The sequence below is a fragment of the Siniperca chuatsi genome, linkage group LG2 (assembly GCF_020085105.1).
Source record: "Siniperca chuatsi isolate FFG_IHB_CAS linkage group LG2, ASM2008510v1, whole genome shotgun sequence".
Lineage (NCBI taxonomy): Eukaryota > Metazoa > Chordata > Actinopteri > Centrarchiformes > Sinipercidae > Siniperca > Siniperca chuatsi.
The window spans coordinates 24,451,369-24,470,198 of NC_058043.1; the positions used below are offsets into that span (position 1 = coordinate 24,451,369).

The following is an 18,830-nucleotide window of genomic DNA, read 5'->3' on the forward strand; positions in this document are numbered from 1 at the left end:
GACATGAGCGTGTGTAGGCATTGATGTTTCTTCTCCGTTGTGCAACCACGACTGTAAACTTCTTAGGCCAAGCACGCTCACGCTCCAGCAGCTCTGCCAAATCAACTGAGTGCTCTGTGGATGCTTCGCAGCTGCCAGGCAGTTATCATCACAGTCGTTTCCACAGAGACTCGTGAAGCTCGATGTCGACCGACATTATGATTCTGTCCCTTCTGGGGTGAATTATTTCCAGTTCAGTACAGACTTCTCAGAATTAGATGTCTACATGTGTAGCCATATGCATGGGCAAGACTCTCTCCCTGTCTCTAGGTCTCTTAGGCAGTTGGCAGAGCACTGATTCACACACACATTTTATTTTTTAATCACTCTTTCCCCATTATAACCTGCCGGAGCACACAGGTGTCGACTTACCAAAATCCAATTGCATCAGGCAGGCAGGCAGTGAGGCAAGAGCAAATGACTTGTGTGAGAGAGTGTGTGTGTGTGTGTGTGTGTGTGTGTGTGTGTGTGTGTGTGTGTGTGTGTGTGTGTGTGTGTGTGTGTGTGTGTGTGTGTGTGTGTGTGTGTGTGTGTGTGTGTGTGTGTGTGTGTGTGTGTGTGTGTGTGTGTGTGCGCGACAGTCCAGTGTAGGTCTATTGTGTTTGGGAAGCAGATCCGTCCACTCTCCCTTCTGTTGTTCCACATCATTAATCAGACCAGACAGAATATTGTCTCTGTGCTAATAATATGCACCACTAGCTCTCAAGCTAACCCAGCTAACCGACAATGACAACGTCCTACTCAGTCAACACAGAGGAACTTCCGTCTTCCCTACCCTGTCTGTGGCACTTAGCCCAAAGCCTGCTCATTCATAATGGACATAAATCTTTTAAAATGGCTCACAAATCTATAATTTCACTTTCAAAAAAAGGCAAAGCAATTTCCATAAGAAGCTGGGCATTGTATTTTTTAGTAAATGTGACTCAAACAGGAGTAAATAGTGAATTTGCTCAGGACTACTTTCTGCACGGGCTGACAGGCATTTAGTGCAATGGTGAATATTTACAGCAAATAAAATCTGCCTACTAGCACCTCTAAAGCTCACTAATTAACACATTATATCTTGTTTCTTAAATCTGTACAAAAACTGAAGTGTAAAAACAGGTTGTTTTATTGCGGGTTATGTGCCGGACTATATCTTGGCCCAGGAGCAATGACATCCTAGAGTCTTGCCGTCACCATGAGGTTGCCAAGCAACCAGCAACCTTTGGACAGAGCTAGGCTAGCGGTTTCCACCTGTTTCGAATCTGGCCTGTTGGTTGTAGCTTCATATTTATCGTACAAATGAGAGTGGTATCAATCTTCTCATCTAAAACTCGGCAAGAAAGCAAATAAACGTATTTCCCAAAATGCTGAATTGCTTCTTTAACAACAATGGAGCTACACAGGCAGTACTAGTCTTCTCATGGGATTTGTTGACAATAAAAATATACAATATCCTCTTATAGCAACATGTTTTATTTTTAGAACTACATTTGTACAGAATGAACGATAAATACATTGCAATTTACTGCAATCATAAGTATCAAATCAACTGTCACACACTCAGAGTTTGGACAGAAACATCAGCAGTGAGCCGGCTTCTTCTGCCCCCAACACCAGTAACAGTAACAACAACAACACAAAACACAACAGCATACTAGTCAAGGCTGGCACACACACACACACACACAAAGAAACAAGCAGAAATCCACAAACAGCAGATATAGACACACATATGCTCCCATCAACCATTCTCCTTGTGTTCAAGATTCATTATTCAGAGACGTGGAGCCCAGCTTGTCTGAGTCAAAGCATCTGCAATTCAAGCAGGACAGAGGTGGAGCTGGGACTCAGCGAGCAGCCCGTCTAACGTACCTTCAACAGAACCTACACACACACACACACACACACACACACACCGAGACGTGACCGGCTTACCTAGTGTGAAAGAGAGAAACAGAGGTAAAAAAAATAGTGAAGCGGTTCAATTAAAATTTCATCAACCTGACATCTGTGTGTGTGTGTGTGTGTGTGTGTGTGTGTGTGTGTGTGTGTGTGTGTGTGTGTGTGTGTGTGTTCTGAATAAATGTACAGGTCTGTCTGTATGTCCACACACAACAATCAACACACACACATACACAAAGGGGAGGAGAGATGCCTCGAGCAGTGACTGATGGAGATGATTTTGTTTTCAGACTAGATAATAAAAAGGTCACAATGTGGAGAACAAGGTCAGTGTGTCATGTCAGGATAAACAAAAGGCCATTTAAACAACACAGACATACACACGCTTGGCTTGTAGTCAGGTTGGAACATGAGATGGGATATTTGGGCTGAACACCATCTGACAATGAGACATAAACTGAGGCACGCTTTCTGGCTCAGGTGTCAAGCTATTAAATATTACAGGTTTAAACTCTGCTGAGGCCATTCTTCATATGCCGCTAAGCACGGGTAGGCACGTGTGGCAGCGTACACAAACACACACACACACACAGGTGCACATGGTCTTGCGTGGACTACACCTGCCTCAGGACATCCCTTACTTAAACAAAGAGTCTCCAGCATTTAGCACCTGCTGCACACACGCTGGCACCTACCTGTCACCTCCCACATGTCTTTCTCTCACACACACACACATACACAGACACGTCATCCCACCTGTGTGAGGACACCAATATCAATTGAGAAAGCAGAAGCAGGAGGAAACCAAATCGTGGTAACTGTGGCAGATGCGGATCAAACACTGGCTTATAAAAGGCTACGAAGATGGAAACGGCCTTAAAAACGCATTAGAAGATAAACAAACAAACAAAGCCAAGAGTCTCATAAGCCCTCCAGATGGGAGTTAAAATGTGCCATAAAAAAAAAAAAATATACAGGCCCAAGCTCAGGCGGTGTGAGCTTCGTGTTCCCACATGACAGGAGACAGGACTTTCCATTCACCGTGGGTTATCCAATCTGTCTCCCTCCCATTTCATCACCAGAGCTGCAGGCAAACAATTTACATTTCACTCCGAATGTGCTCGCACGGCGTTCATTATATGTCAATTAGTTTCTGCTCGGCGAGGACATTAAAGCAGCTGTAATGAGGAGAAAGAGGTTTGGTTAAAACAGATAAATAAATAAACACATAGATAAATAAAGCGGAAGACGAGGGAATGGTCTTGTCAGAATCAAACGAGAAACAAATTACACCCCAAGACCACTTATAAATATTGGAGTCTTTGATCTCCACACCAAATGAGCGATTCGGTCTGTGGGGGAAATGATGAGCTCTGTGTGTGTGTGCGTGTGCGGGTGCGTGTGTGCGTGTGTATAATGTGGACTGTGTACGCCCCAGGACACATTATTTTACAGAGGGGGTTGAATTGAGGCAAAGCTAAGCTCACTGTTAAAGAATGCAGAGATACACAGTGCAGATCACAAGCTTCACTGAATAAGCAAGCCCAGTCATCTTTACTGTCCTAAACCGCTGACTCACTGTTAGAGCAAATGTGGACTCATGATACCACCAGTAGAGAGAAAGGTGTAAGAGGCTCCTAAGGCACAAATTTGTTGCTGGGCCCCTATTGACCCTCCACATGCCACTAGACCTCTGTGAATTGTGTATGTACGCTGTCGCCTCCAAGTTCCTATCAAGTCCAGGGAACACAGCAGACTATACATGGAAACTTCAGTATTTGCCCTGAGAAAATAACCAGTACTCATGCTGGAATACTACCTGTTTTTTGTGTGTCAATTAGTTTGAGGCAATTTGATTAAACACAACTTTATTTAGGAATATGCACCATGCGAGTACAATATAAACTAAAATAATCATAGTCTTGAAAACAACATTTTGACACAGAGACGGGACCAAAAGAGTAGGTAATAATGCAGGACTCATCTAAAGGTCATAGTGTTGTAAACTCCTGTACAAATTTGTAATAAATAAAATTAAGTGACACAAGGTGAACCTGGGGTTTTCGGGGCCCCTAGAGAAAATGCCCCAAGACAGTAGCCCACTTTGCCCAGTTGGAAATCCAGCATTGTGTAACATAATCCAAGTTTTTCCATTTTCATTTTGTGAATCCAAATCTGTGAATTAACACAAGTCACAAATTAGAAACCACTGACACAAGCTACCTACTTTTACTTAGCATTGTGCTGAAGTGCTAAATATAGCATGGAACTACCAACTAAGTGATTTAGGGACGACTTTGGAGTTGTATCACCTTTTGTATCAACTGATGATTTAAGAAAAAAGATGCTGTATTATTTTAATGTAGAAGTGTAAGCCTTTGGACAGACCCCAATGCAAATTATTCTCTAAAATGAATGTGGCGCTTGTATTTATTACAATAGAAAGACACATGTTTAGTACAATATCAATCCTCTGAGATAATCAAATGCTGAATTTACTGTAACATTTGCTTAAATATGAGTTGGAGCCACAGTTCTGCTATACCTGCAGGCTAAAAGATATTTGTTGGAAATAAGACTACTTGTATATATCTTGTCTGAGGTTTGTGGAAGCTATCGGTAGCCATCACACCTGTCTGTCTCTGGTTAGTCCGAGATGAGCCGTGTGGTGTGGGAAAACCCCAGGGCAGAGGATTAGACAGGAGAAGAGGGGATTTGCTTGTTAAAAGCTGGCCTCTGACATGCCCACAATGGCCTTTTGATTCAACAGATCAGCTCATTCTGCTTTACGCCTCTGGACTTTGCAGTAACACTGTCACTTAACTAAAGTCACATTCACGGTCATGGCAGGACAGAATAACATGGGCTGATATGCCGGTATGCTACGTGACAGAGGGCCGATTGGACAGTTGACGTGACAGCCTGGGACGCTGCCCAGAGCACAGAAAGTGTGATCGCACATTGCTGGCATTACATCAGCCCCTGAGACTAATGTGTGATGCAGTCACACTGTTCATGTGAATCATCCTCTGATAAACTGGACAAAGTCAAAGGTGAGACTGCAGGCTCTCATTTTGATTACATTTCCAGGTGCACCTCTATTTTTATTTTTTTTTTAACTCTACCTTACCAGACCATACATGTTTCCAGTGTTGGGTATCATAGTCATAGTCACAGCTAATTTGAGCTCTTTCAACATCAAATTCAAGAATTGTTAAGTCTGTCTGCTAGCCAAAACTACAAGAGTATCAGGTTGAGAAATAAATCGCAGTGGGGGTTTACAATGAAAGGCTACCTTGCTAGTGAGTTACTCTGCTCTCTGGTTTCACAAGATTTTCTAGAACTTTGCAAATGGAAGGCATACCTCCACAGCTCAAGCACTCTTGGGGCCGCGCTATTCAATGAAGAATGAATCAGGGACATGTCTTTATATATAGCTAAGTTCTGCACTCCACAAAAGTCTGGTTTTGATTATTTTGATGTGTGTGTCTGTTTTATGTTTCACAGGGGGAAGTCAATCAAATGTCACCGACAAAAATGCTATTTTGGTATAACTATTTGGTATCTAGCAAAGCACTAGACTCCCCTGCTGATTAGAGCATCTATTTGAGTGGAGACAAAAATAAATTAACCTGTAACGGAAACAAATGAGCACGTTGTTTGAAACTGATACCTTTAAATAACTTACATAACTGTATCAAATCCACGTTATGGAGGGGCTTCAATACTGTGATTTATTTGGGCTGAAGCAACTAAATGCTGATCTTTTGATGCTCAACATAATTAAATTTGACACTTTTCAACAGAAAAAAAAGCATGCAGTGTTTCTTGCAGAATTGTATTCTTAGCAGGGCTCAAAAAGATTTTGAAACAACTTTCAGATCATGGAACACTAAAAACATTTAATTGAAACACAGCCAATAAGAAATCTCAAAAACAAGTTTAATTCTCTTTGGGTATCAACTCTGCCTAAACAGCCCTTAGCTACTCTTTATTATTGACCACAAGGAGAGAGAAAAACACTCAGCCAAGTCTGACGTCAAGTGAGCAACACAAACCTCTTTCTTTCGTTGGTTCTCTCTTTCTCTCCCATGTGTGCTCACTCTGTCTATCCTTATTTGTTCTGCTCCTATTGTCATACTGATAATACAGCAGTTGTCTGGCCTGTTGTCAAGGCAGCAGCAAACTTACAGCACACTCATCGCCTTGGCAACCGGTCAACCTGCACAAATAAACTTGGCCAGATGAGTGATAAAGAAAGATAGAGAAGAGAGAGAGAGACTATGAGTGTGATGTTCAGATATGCAGAGCTCTAAGTAAGTTAAGCTGAAGCAACAAAGACACTATTTTGTGCAATAAGGGTGATGATGGCTTCAGCCTGATTGCTGAGGTAACTTTGTCAGGCGTTGTCTGCATTACTGGCTCCTACTTCCATCCATCTTAATCCAAATGATTCAATGTCTGTGCCCACGCTGTCTCTTTGCAACAAAGGCTTTAAAAAGTACATGTCGAGGTACTTCACATCCTCCTGTCTGAACTAGCTACAGCACGCACCGTGAAAATGTGCTGTGTGTGTTTGAATTCAACCTTTTTCACATTATGTCAGCCATCTATCTATCTATCTATCTATCTATTGCTCTTCAATCTGAACTGTACAGTAGTAGGCTACAGAAATACCGCCTAAAAAAACTTTTAAATGGAAAATGCAGAAACTAGTGCAGGACTGATAAATCGACCAAGCTGACATATCGGCTGATATTAGCTTAACGCAGTATAGGTCTGCCAATAAGAAAAAAGAAACTGCTGTACAGAAATGCAGTGTCTCCCTACATAGTTTGTCCACCAGAGAGCCCTGAGAGGTTTATTTTTCAGCTGTAAAATGTTCTGCTCAACACATATCTTGGTCCCAATTCTAAAAAAAAAAAAAAAAAAAACTTTTAAGGGATCCTTATCAACAAGACTAAGTGTCTACAGCCACGCTAGCTAGCCGCTCTGTGAGGCTGTACTAAGGCACGGTGGTGCTGTGGGCTAAATGCTAATGATAGCATGCTAACATGCACGCAGTAAAAAAAAGTTAACATGCTTAGCAGGTATAATGTTTAACATGTTCACCATTTATGTTTAGCGGTATAGCATGCTAACATGTGCTAATTAAACAAAAAGTACAGTTGAGGCTGATGGGGGATGTTGTTTTTTTCCCTCCTACAGATATTTTGTCATAAACCTAAGTTTTGACAAATTTTAATTTTGACTTGATTGCACTAGATGAAAAGTTGTTTCATCCTCTGGGGAACATGAATGTCTCTTCCAAATTTTGTGCCAATCCATCCAATAGATATTTCACTGGATAAGTGAAAACTATGACCTGCTGGTGGTGCTGCAGCAAAAGACAGGGGATCACCAAATTGGGATTCATCTTCTGGGCATCATGGATATCCGTACAAAATTTCATGGCAATCCATCCAATAGCGATTGAAATATTTCATCAAACCGACCGACATACTGACATTGCCATCTCTAGAGCAAAAAAATCTGTCAATATATCACTATCAGATTGTTAAACTCTCAAATATTGACATTGGCCTCAATAATCCTGTATCTGTTGGACTATAGCAAAAGCCATAAAAGGAACAGAACTGTAGCCAATTTATCTATATTTAAAAGTTTTATTACTTATTTCAAATGAACACTTCAACATCACCCAGCACAACCACAATCATTACAGTTGTTTTCTCCCTGGTTTGTGTGTGTGCTGACCTGATGTCTCTGTCTCTGAAGTGTGTTACTTCTCTCAGGCCTCTATCAGAGGAAGCTTTCCATGCTTCAGGGCCCTTTTTCATCTCCTGCTTCCTGCCCTTCTCCATTCTCTCTGCACCTAGATCAGTTGACAGATACCTGTACAGCTTGGCACTGAGAGCCAGCCTACTCTCTCAGCCATGAAATACAGCCTTCACTTAACAGCCTCTCTGCTATTAATACTCACACACACACACGCAGGCTGAAGAAAAACGCCAAATACACAACAGAGAAAACGTGTCAGTGTACCAGCTGAACAGAAACAGGAACAGCATCACAGCTCATCCAGCCTATTAGATTCAGCCTTGACTCATGCAGAACTGTGAGCACAACTAAGACGACACCTCGCCCACTCCTCAGGTGACGACTAATCACACACAAAGACAGACTGGGGGAGGAAGAGAGAGAAAAGAAGATAAGAGAACTATACAAGTGTCAGAGCTGTAATGATAGATTAAAGAGTTTAATTGGGTAAAAAAGACAAGTATGCGCAATTTAGCACACACAAACTAAATTCAGTACTCACACACACTTAATTTGTTTTCCAGCTGACACATTTGGTCTTATAAAAATGCTCCATCAATACAGCAAATAAGGCTTGCGTTTTCTACTCAGTGCTGTTTGATGGAGTGGCCGTCTGAGCCCTTTCTTCAATATTAGACTGCAACAGTCAATTCTCTCACGTCAATAAGCTACTTAAGCCAACCAATAATCAGTAGGCTCGCTGAATCAATAAACCAATCAAATCATTTGACACTGCAGAGTCATCAGGCTCCCCTTTTGCGGTTTGGACAAATGAGGCTTTGGGTTCCACTGGGATTTTGGGTCTGTAATGAAAATAGGACAAGTCGTTAAAGTAATGAGAAAGTCAAAGGAAAACTGTCAGCATCTCCCTAACTTATGAGGTTAACCTAATGAACAAAGTAATGATCTCTGTCCAGTGTTGTACAACAACTCTGAGCATTTGTTATCATTCATATATTAATTTTGATACTCCAGTTTATGCATCACTCCACGATACAAGGATGACAACTGGGATAACATGCTACTTTGCTGTTGTACAATGCTGACCTCTATTGGCTGCTACAATCTTAAACATAAAACAGGGCACGCTTTTTTCCAAAATCACCACCACTGAGAAAGTCTTCCAAACACATGAGAACCATCTAGGACTGTGTGTTCAAACCCCCCCCCCGGATGGGAACAGGTGGCTGGACAGAGAGACCGGGGGAGGAGAGAATCAAAGAGGTCTTTGAAGTGGTGCACTGCTTAAACCTCACTGCACTGGGCTGGCAGTCTTTAAACTGGATAGATGAGATACATGGATGGATGGATGCTAAGAGGAAGAGAGAGCTGGCCGGAGGGATGAAGGGTTAGTGAGCTGAGGTGGATGCAGTGATACAGAGGGTATATGCCAGAATCCAAATGAAAGGAAGAAGAAAGCATGTGATAACAAGAAATATTTACTTTATTCATCAGTCACTTTAATTTTTCAATCCTATGTTCCCTACATCTTCCCATCTATTGCTGAATTGACGCCTCAGTTAATTGATAACTAATCAATCATTTAAGTCAGCAAAAATCCAAACACTCGCTCCAGACTGAAATATGTTGACAACTATTGGATGGATTGCCATGAACATGAAGACATTCATGGTTCCTAGAGGATGAATCCTAATAACTTTGGTGATCCCCTGACTTTTCCTCTAGTGCCACCAGCAGGTTGACTTTTGTTTTTTATTTAAATATCTTGACAACTATTAGGTGAATTGCCATGACATTTGGTACAGACATTCATAGTCCCCAGAGGAGGATTGTAAGGATCTAAGTTTTGATACCCTGACCTTTCATCTACCACCAGCAAGTCAAAATGTCTGTTTATCCAATATTTTGGTTTGTGACCAAATACCTGCTAAACTAATAACATTCCTACCAGCCTCAGCTGTAATTTGTGTTTAGCGCTAATTAGCAAATGTTAGTATGCTAACACACTAAACTAGGATGAACATAATACCTGTTAAACATCAATATGCGAGCATTATCATTGAGAGCATGTTTAGCATGCTCAATATAGACTTTTGGTATTGCTTATCATTGTAAATGATAAAAATTCAATCTCTGGGTTTTGGACAGGTTGTCGCACAAAATACGTAAATTGAAGACATGACCATCGCTACTACCAACAGACAAGCATGCAATATCTCCAGAGCCAGGTTAAATCCACTTGTTCATACAGCCTATAAGGAAAAATCAGAGTTTGATGTGAGAAAAGCTTTAATGATTCCAAGATGAATCTAATCCACTAAGTGTTTTCAAGCAACCCGAGACTTTGAGAGAGTGTGTAGCCTTTAAGACTGCGACCTTAAGACTAAGAATACTGGGTGACCATGTAGCTTACACAACAGGATCTGAATGAGAATTAAGGTGAGCGGGTGCATGTTCGAACATAAAATGAAAACTGCGTCGGGCTAGTGACTGTGTTTCACACCTTTCTTAGTCACTGTTTGTGTATGTTGGTGACAGAGACAGAAAAAGAGGTGGTAGAGTGATAGTGTGTGTTACCACTGCTTGCACCAAATTCTTTAATTAACATACAGTAAATGAACGCCTGAACTATACAATGGAAGATGAGCTTTTGTTCAAATCACAAAGAGCAAAAATCATTTGCAGCTTTAGACAGCAGTGATATCAGCTTGCTGAAGACAAAAGCTGAACATCCCTCCAGCCAAAGTGCATGAAGTGACTAACAGGAGAAACGGTCAGGATGACATGAATTAACTCTCTGCCAGGGTGGGCGGGTTGGAATTGTAGGCCTGAGCACAGTAAATGCTAACTTGCTGTGCATATGACAGCAGTGAGCCTGCCACCCTTTATTTCCAGTGACAGTTCAAAGGCAGCTTAGCACGCTAAGCCTTCATTAAGGCATGGATCAGCACCAGGACATAAATCGGGGTGAATTAGCATCGCTAGCGCACAGGTCAGGGAGAATTACAGAGGTCTGCTGATGTGAGAAGGGTGAAGACTAGCTACAAGCGGTACAAGGCTACAACCATGTTGTGTTAATTTACAGCAACAGCAGAGTGTATCACAGTAATGCAAAATAGTGTTTGAATTCAGAGAGTTTTTCCCAAATTCACAGTTTTATGTTCTTTTGATGCATTTATGACATCAGTGTTCTTTTTCTGTCTCTGACAGTGATATGTAAAGGTAGCACAACATTTCATCATTTTACCGGGGACAGTGTTGCAGCTTTCCTCCTGTTTCAAAAAGAACAGCACTACTTTTTACACTGTGCTTTTATGTCTCTGCGTCATTCACTCATTTCAGCTCTGAGTGAACGTTCCTCCCCAGGTAGTAACCCACTCCACCACCACTGATACCTCTCACCCATGCAAAATGACTGACATGTATAAAAACAAATAGTTAAGCATGAAAGAAAATAGCACATTAAAAGATGATATTGACCTGCATACATACTTTTATAAGTTCGAATGGTTTTGTGAGACATTACAGAAAACACACACAGACAGACACACACACACACACACACACCACCTTCTGTGAGGGACTAAAAGGACTTTTCTGATGTCTATCAGTCTTAATCCAAATGCATGAGCACCTGTTAGAGATGACCTTGATAAGAGAAGCAGGGAAAATACTGGAGATGTGGATCAGAGTAAAGCTACTGGCTTTATTGCAGAAGCTGCCAGAAAATATTACACAGACCTACACAGCTGTCCTATACAATAAAGCTCTATTACGACTATATATGAAAGAGAATATGTTTGATTAGATAACACAGTAAATTATTCAGTGCTGCTGAAGTACAGCGATGCAATTTAAACAGATTAGGGAGATATTTTTTTCTGATTATGATCGTAATGTGGATATTTTTGTCATTTCGTTGCTTCGTAGCGTAAGAGTAGTCATATGATGTAGTGGCTCAGTATTATGGTTTATCATTCTTACATTGGAAAAAGCTTAAATTTTCTTTCTGTTGACAAATGTGTCAGTAGCCTTGTTGCCACTATAGAAATGAAAGAGAGGATGGGCCTTTATGTATGTCAATTTACTGTGCCAAAGTGGCTATTTATTTACTTACTTATTTGACTCTCTTTATTTCCATCATATACTGTACCCTGTTGTGATTGCTTAGCGGTGACCATCCAAGATTCAAGATTTCTGGTCTCTTGTGTAACAGTTTTGATCTTGGACCTGGAACAACCCAGTGACCTTGTTGCACACAAAGTGGCTGTTGGAGTTCAGTGTGTCTAAGATGGACATGTCTGCCTCCTGCTGGTCACTTTAGTGCGCTTCACCACCAGTGAGGGAAACAGCTGAGAACTGTCCCCTTGAAACAGCTTGGGAGAGCATCTTACGCAATTAATCTGACATACCGGTACTTAATTTGATTTAGTTTAGAAAGAGTTTTGCTGCAGGAAGAGCTAAAATAAGAAGAGATCCTTCAAAAATGTAAATAAATGTAGTATCAGTCAGGGAGAGAAAGGCAGTTCGATTGGAGGATTGCCAATTAGATAAACTGAAAAGGTTTCATTTCATGTAAAAATGACAGCCCCTCCCTTCATGATGCTTCACTGGAAATATCAAATCTCCTCTCTTTGACATCATATTTGAAACCTGGTATCTACAAACAAGACATCTAGTACATGTCTACTGATAAGATGTGATACAAAATATGATACTGGACAGGCAATACAGCTAAATGACTGGAATAATTATAATGCCGAGTTGACACACTAGGTGCTATATTATTTTATATATATATATATATATATATATATATATATATATATATATATATATATATACATATACTAGGTATATATATATATATATATATATATATATATATATATATATATATATATATATATATATATATATATATAAATAAAATACAAGCATAGAGGCATAGAGCAACCCAACACCTCACAGGATCTCCTGTTACACGCCCAGAACCCACCTGGTGGATGAGATGACGCTACCTGCTGTTGTGACAACCACATGCACACACACACACACACACACACACACACAGTCACATATGCTCACCTAAACTCATGTAAACACACCAGGACACACAGAAAAAAAGAAACACAGTCACGCATACATACGCTCAGAGGTGTCATATGTGCAGAATTATAAGCTGAATCTAAACCAAAGGAGAGGGATCATTTCCTCGCTCCTGATAGGGTCTACAAATACACGGGGAGCCAATAAAACAGGCAACACAATGCCGCTCTGTCGCAACAAATCAAACAGAAGAGGCGTAAAATACTCTGCCCGAAAAAGCAACAACTTGGGTTGTTATCCATGTTTGAGCATTCAGAATATCTAATAAAATTAGATAGCAAGGAATCACAGTGTGCTTTCTTGCCAAGGTCAGTGAAACGCTGTGTGCATTCAAAATGACAAATGAGACAATTTCTCAGGATTGTGTGCTTGCTTACAACAAATGTTTCTTTACCTTTGCTCATTAAAACACAGGGAAAGAGGAAATGAGGAATACTGGCCTTGGTGCTTTCTCTAGCTGTGACCTCTGGGTGTGTTTTTGTGTCACATCAGTCTGGCTCTTGAATTTTGATGCTGGGATTTCATTGGAATTCAGCAGCTGACCGACAGGCCGGCTGCGTGCGAGGACCATCTTTGTCTCCGTGACCGCCATGCATAATCTTCACAGAGACTGTACCATTGCAGTCAAATCAAACGCTTTGTTTTGTGTTTTTACCTCAGTGTAGTCATTCAGATAGAATGAGATGAGGGATAAACAAGGTGAAATGGCAAAGAGGAAGAAGAGGGAGAGGCAAAAAGCTGGAGAGAACAAGCGAGAAAACAGCAGCAGAAAGAAGACTAAGAGAGTGTGAGGGATTGGAAGCGACAAGTTCAGCCCAATACTGTCTGAGAACCCAAAGGTCAAACTATGATTTATATCAGGCCTTCACAGCTCTCTGGGTTTGCATTATCTGTGAACATCAGTCATACATCACATGACCCCACAGACCTGTCAAAATAAATCTCCTCTAAATGACAAAGACAAAAGACACCATTTACACAATAAAAAGCCAAGCTTAACAAGTCATTTGCCTCCTGACCTATGTGAGTGCTATCACAGATGTTGCTGCTGTTCTCTGCTCCAACACCAGCCCAGGGAGGGAGAGAAGACAGCAGGGCAGGGAGTGTTTTCAACCCTGGAAACTATCAAGCGAGGGGGCTTACCATCTCCATACCAATACACAGACATAGCTTTAGTGATAAATCTGCTGAGATTCTATTGTGTGGCACCAACCACCAATGGCTTCTCCCCCCCCACCTCATACTGAGTCGTCTTCTTCTCTGCCGAAATAGCCAGAGCCCATTCACATGCCTGGGCGACCTGACAGTTTTATTTGCCAGGGCGTCTTGTTAACACAGTGAATAGCAGGGCCTGCCTGTGTTATGCAGATCAGACTGGGTTACCGAGGGGACAGACGTCAGCAAGCCATTCAGGGCCGGGTTAAATCTCAACCCCAATCCCTCTTGTTCTACTGCAGCCATCCTCCTTTCTCCACCTCTTCTACCCCCTCGCTGCTGCGCTTAAGCAGCTAAAGTTTCAGCTAAGGCCCTGTTGCATACAAGGACAGGCTTTGTCCAACACCAGTCACCTCTGGCAACCAGAACTAAGCTTGCTACTTTAAATGAAGTTTTATGTTGTGCTGCTGGCCAGAGGAAATGAAGAAATAGCAAATGGCAAGATCTCATGGCATAAATCCTCCTTTGTATTCTGATTCATGTCTGGACTGAGCTAATCTTACCAACAGGTCAAGTGTATCCTTTTAAGCACACATTAGACGCTGCTCTAAAATCCCGGCATCGTGCAGAAGAGGGTCATGTGATCAGGCCGATCAGGTAGCACATTCACACTCGGGGCACGTGTTAATAAGCCTGGTAATGAGTCTCATTAGCACAAGGAAAATCAATCTAGCCAAAGGCAAGCATTAATAATTCAGAAAGCGCATGTTGTGCAAGAGGAATTCACTCGTATGCCTAACCTGCCCAGAGCAGCCCAGTCAGCTTATTGAGTTACACAGGCACACAAGCAGCCAGGTAACAGAAGCTAGGTACCCACATCAGGGTGAGCAGAGCAGCCCAAGTGTCCTTTTCCACAGCAACTTCCGTCACCTTATCCCCGGGAGAGCTCAAAGGATGCTGAGAGAAGTAACTGTCCTGCATCTTCTACCAGGCCTTTAAACATGCCAGTCCATGCTGGGTGCACCTCCAAATGTTGTTAGCCAATGGGCATCCATCCAGATTCATGAACCATGAACTTGCTTCTGTCATTGTAAAGAAGCAGCAGCTCTAGAGCGAAACTCAATAACCTGCAGACAATCCCAAAATTTGATAGAAACCAACTTGTTTCTATCACATTTTTTAAGTAACTTGGAAAGAACTTTTTTGTACTTTAAAGTTTGCAGACAAAGACTATTGGGTTTAACACAAATAACATCTACAGCACATTCTTGATGGTAATGTTTTGGTAGGCCTGGGTGATTTTAAATACCCAAAGCTCCTCTCTTTTAATGGGAAATGCCTAAACACACTCTGTCAACTTACTATAAAAGACCAGGCTGAAACACCCCCAGGAGTCTTACATCTTCCATAGAGGCAGTACAAAAGAGGAGAGGAAGAAGAGGAGGAAAGAAAAGGGAGAAAACTGTGCTTGTACTGTATATGCATCCGATCTATTTTAAATCTTAGTGATGCAGAAACTGTTGTACATGCTTTTATCTCCTCACGCCTTGGTTATTGTAACAGTTTGTTCACTTGTCTTAATCAAAAAACTTTGACACGACTGCAGACTGTACAAAACTCAGCTGCTAGGCTTTTAACCAGGACCAAGAGGTACGACCACATCACACCTGTTTCAGCCTCTTTACACTGGCTCCCTGTTTGTTTTAGGATTGATTTTAAGATCTTATTGATTACTTTTACGGCTCTCCATGGCCTGGCTCCAGATTATATTTTAGACCTTTTAATCCCTTATGAACCTTCACATACTTTGAGATCTTCGGGCAGGGGTCTTCTGTCTGTTCCTGAGTCCAGGATGAAGACTAAGGGGGACAGAGCTTTTGCCACCAGGGCCCCGAGGCTCTGGAACAACTTGCCCGAAGAAATTAGGTTGTCTGAGTCAGTGTCTTCATTTAAGTCTCTTCTCTGAAAGCATATCCTGATTTTACCTGAACTGGCTGTTTATTTTATTGCTTTTGTGTATTTTATGTATTTTATTTCTTTATATTTCATCATTCACTGTGATATTTTATTTCTCTTGTTGTGAAGCACTTTGTACTTTGTTTTGATAAGTGCTCTACAATTAAAGTTTATTATTATTATTATTATTATTATTATTATTTTGAAGGACACAAGATAAATCAAACCTGGTAGAGTATATGTAAGTTTGGGAATTCAACAGTCCACATGCACCCATAATAACTCTTTATATTTACGTTAGAAAACCAAATCTATTTGAAACTGTTGCTGTGCCTTAGTCAACTGAGAAACAAACAGCATCTGGTATGTGACCAGAGGGGACAGTATGTGCACACCTGCATCCTACATCTCCCTATCTCTAACTGCAGGGTCACTTAAAGTCCACCACATTCCAGAACACACCATTACTACGATACCTTGCTAAATTAGTATGAAAACACATTTATTTTTTGCTTGAGAAAAATTCTTTGTGAAATTGGCACGTTTTCTCCGCAGGAACAAAGATTTGCTGGAGCTATAAAACAGCCTTTTGCCTCGGCACACAAAGTCCGGCTCCTTAAGTCTGTGTCCACTGACAACGTTTTATTCCAGTTTGTCGGAGGGGAAGAAGTTTACTTTTTATTGTGAGACTGCAAAGACAGGCAATTAAAGGCTGCATTCCTGAGCCCGCTGTTGCCCCTGTAATAGTTTACTTTACAGCAAAGGAGGCTGGATGCTCTTTATGGTTCAGACCCTCCCCTTATATTGTGGATTTCCCATTAAGAGAGAAAATGCCTGACAAATCCATGGACGCCATGTTAACTTTGAATAAGCTGTCTCCAACCTGGCTGACCTTTTTTTTGCCAAAATACTGTAGTTTTATGCGATTTATTCTGTGTTGATGAGGAAAACTGGTATTAAGAATAATTCTGGTGCGCTACAGAATGAAGTCGCGTAGGTGTAAATAAAATTAAAACTGAATTATATTTTCTTCACACTGTTCAGTTTTGTTGAGCTTGTAATTTTGGGCCTCTCTTCCCCAAGTAATCCTTAATTGAACAAGTCAAGCAGCTTATTGTGTTCCACGATTACAATGTAGGATTTGTAATCAGTACATAATGTGCCTTTGGGTTTTGTTGTTTCCACAAACTGAGCTTCAGCAGCCACTAAACAGCAGAGAGACACTGGTACAGCTCACAACATCTCTATTAAGTCAGTACTGCTAATAGAGTGACTTTGTTACTGAGTGATTGGTGGTTGTGAGAATCAGCTGATACTGATTAGCTTAACAGTGTTCAGTGCTCTCCTGTGATGCTATTTGTATTGCATTCCTAAAACAGAGTTCTGCACATTAGTCACACTCTTCCACAGTACACACTAACACAAATCACCTTTACTTCACTTCTTTTTACAAAACACACTTTGTTTCACAGCACAGGTGCATTTACATCGTCCCAGTTGTGACAGAGTGACTGTAGAAGGCTTGAATCCTCCCTGCTGCATGAATGGTCTCTACAGTGAAAACAATTATCTTAGAGCACACAGAGGCTGAACAATGGTTTCTTCACAGTAATATGGATGGCTGATTCTATTCAAAGTACAAGAGATCTGAAAGGGTTCCTCCAGAATGCAACTCTACTTGAAGAAGAAACACTAGAGTTGGTTTTTTGTACCTTTATATCACAATGCAGGATGACTACTTTGCCAAATTGCTAGTGGCTTAATCAGCTGGCTACATGTCACTATTGCAGGGCAGTAAATAATTCATGGTTTTATCTCTCATCGTGTATTAATTCACTGACGGATGCCTCAGCTGACTGCAAATTTGTATCAGACCGCAAGAGTTGTTTGATATCAAATGCACTCCTACAGGATCTTTGGCACGGAAACATCTGCACATCAGAAAGGGAACTGACTGTGTGGGCATCAGTGTGATTGTGGTTCGTGGAGTGAAGTGATGCTGTTACCTCCATTTGTGCAGGGAAAAGCCAGGGCAGTGCTCTCCACAGGTGACACAGGGCTGTCCTCGCTGGGGCTCAAACACAGGGTTCAGCTTGGGACAAGGGAACAGGAGATGATAGCTCATAGTTTGCACTAGCTTTGTCCACTTGGACGAAAAAAAAATGCCTCTGGCTCTAAATGTCAGAATGTCATTGGCTAACTGGTGACTTCTTCTATGAGTGACTTCACACTGTATCCCTACAAAACCTGTTACTCAAAGCACCACAACATACAGTGGTCATGTGCTAAATTTACACATATTTTAACTGGAGTTCTTCATGTAACCTGCATTAATTACACTTAGTTGATTATAAAATAAACACCTAAAAGCAATAAAACATTTCGGCTCTTCATCAGGCGCTACAGAACTCATTACATGTCCTTTATTCAACAACAAAAGCCACTGGTTGAAACAGAGAAAACCTATCTTTCTTCATGTTAATGAGGCTTGTGCCAGCGTTATCTTAACAGTGCAGATGTAACTTGACGCCCTTAGCAACAGGACAGAGCAGAAAACAGGAAAAACTTCACGTCAAACAAGAATAAGTCGCATGCGTATTTTGTTAATTGGAGCGCAAAAGCAAGTAGAGACATGGAAACCACCAAACCTCTAACTTTGTCTTGCCTACCTACCGATCTGCTGGAATCTCTCCTCTTGTAGCTGCGACTGAACATGACAGGCTGATCCCAGGGCAGTAAAGGCACAGTCGGCTATACTACCGAGACAAATGGCGCACAGAGGAGTTTGGAGATGCGCACTCGTTAAAAATTCCTCACGACTTTTCCAAACGCACCGAGCCCTGGCAGCAGTCCTATCCTATTAACCTCCTTCATTAATGAATGGAGGTGCGATGTTCCGGATA

At 41.4% G+C, this 18,830-nt stretch overlaps 1 protein-coding gene across 2 annotated transcripts in view; it reads right to left on the reverse strand.

Annotated features, from left to right (window-relative positions):
* The window catches only part of prickle2b (prickle homolog 2b), a 90,281-nt gene extending 71,451 nt beyond the window's left edge, over positions 1–18,830 (reverse strand). Inside the window, exons 1-2 of one of the 2 annotated variants that reach the window (XM_044170509.1) lie at positions 18,601–18,830; positions 17,934–18,019 (exon numbers count right to left, since the gene is read on the reverse strand). In XM_044170509.1, coding sequence (XP_044026444.1) covers positions 17,934–18,019; positions 18,601–18,642 — 128 coding nt within the window. In that variant the 5' untranslated portion in view covers positions 18,643–18,830. Of the gene's footprint in view, positions 1–17,933; positions 18,020–18,596 lie in introns of both variants that reach the window. The other variant, XM_044170528.1, reaches the window with a different exon arrangement.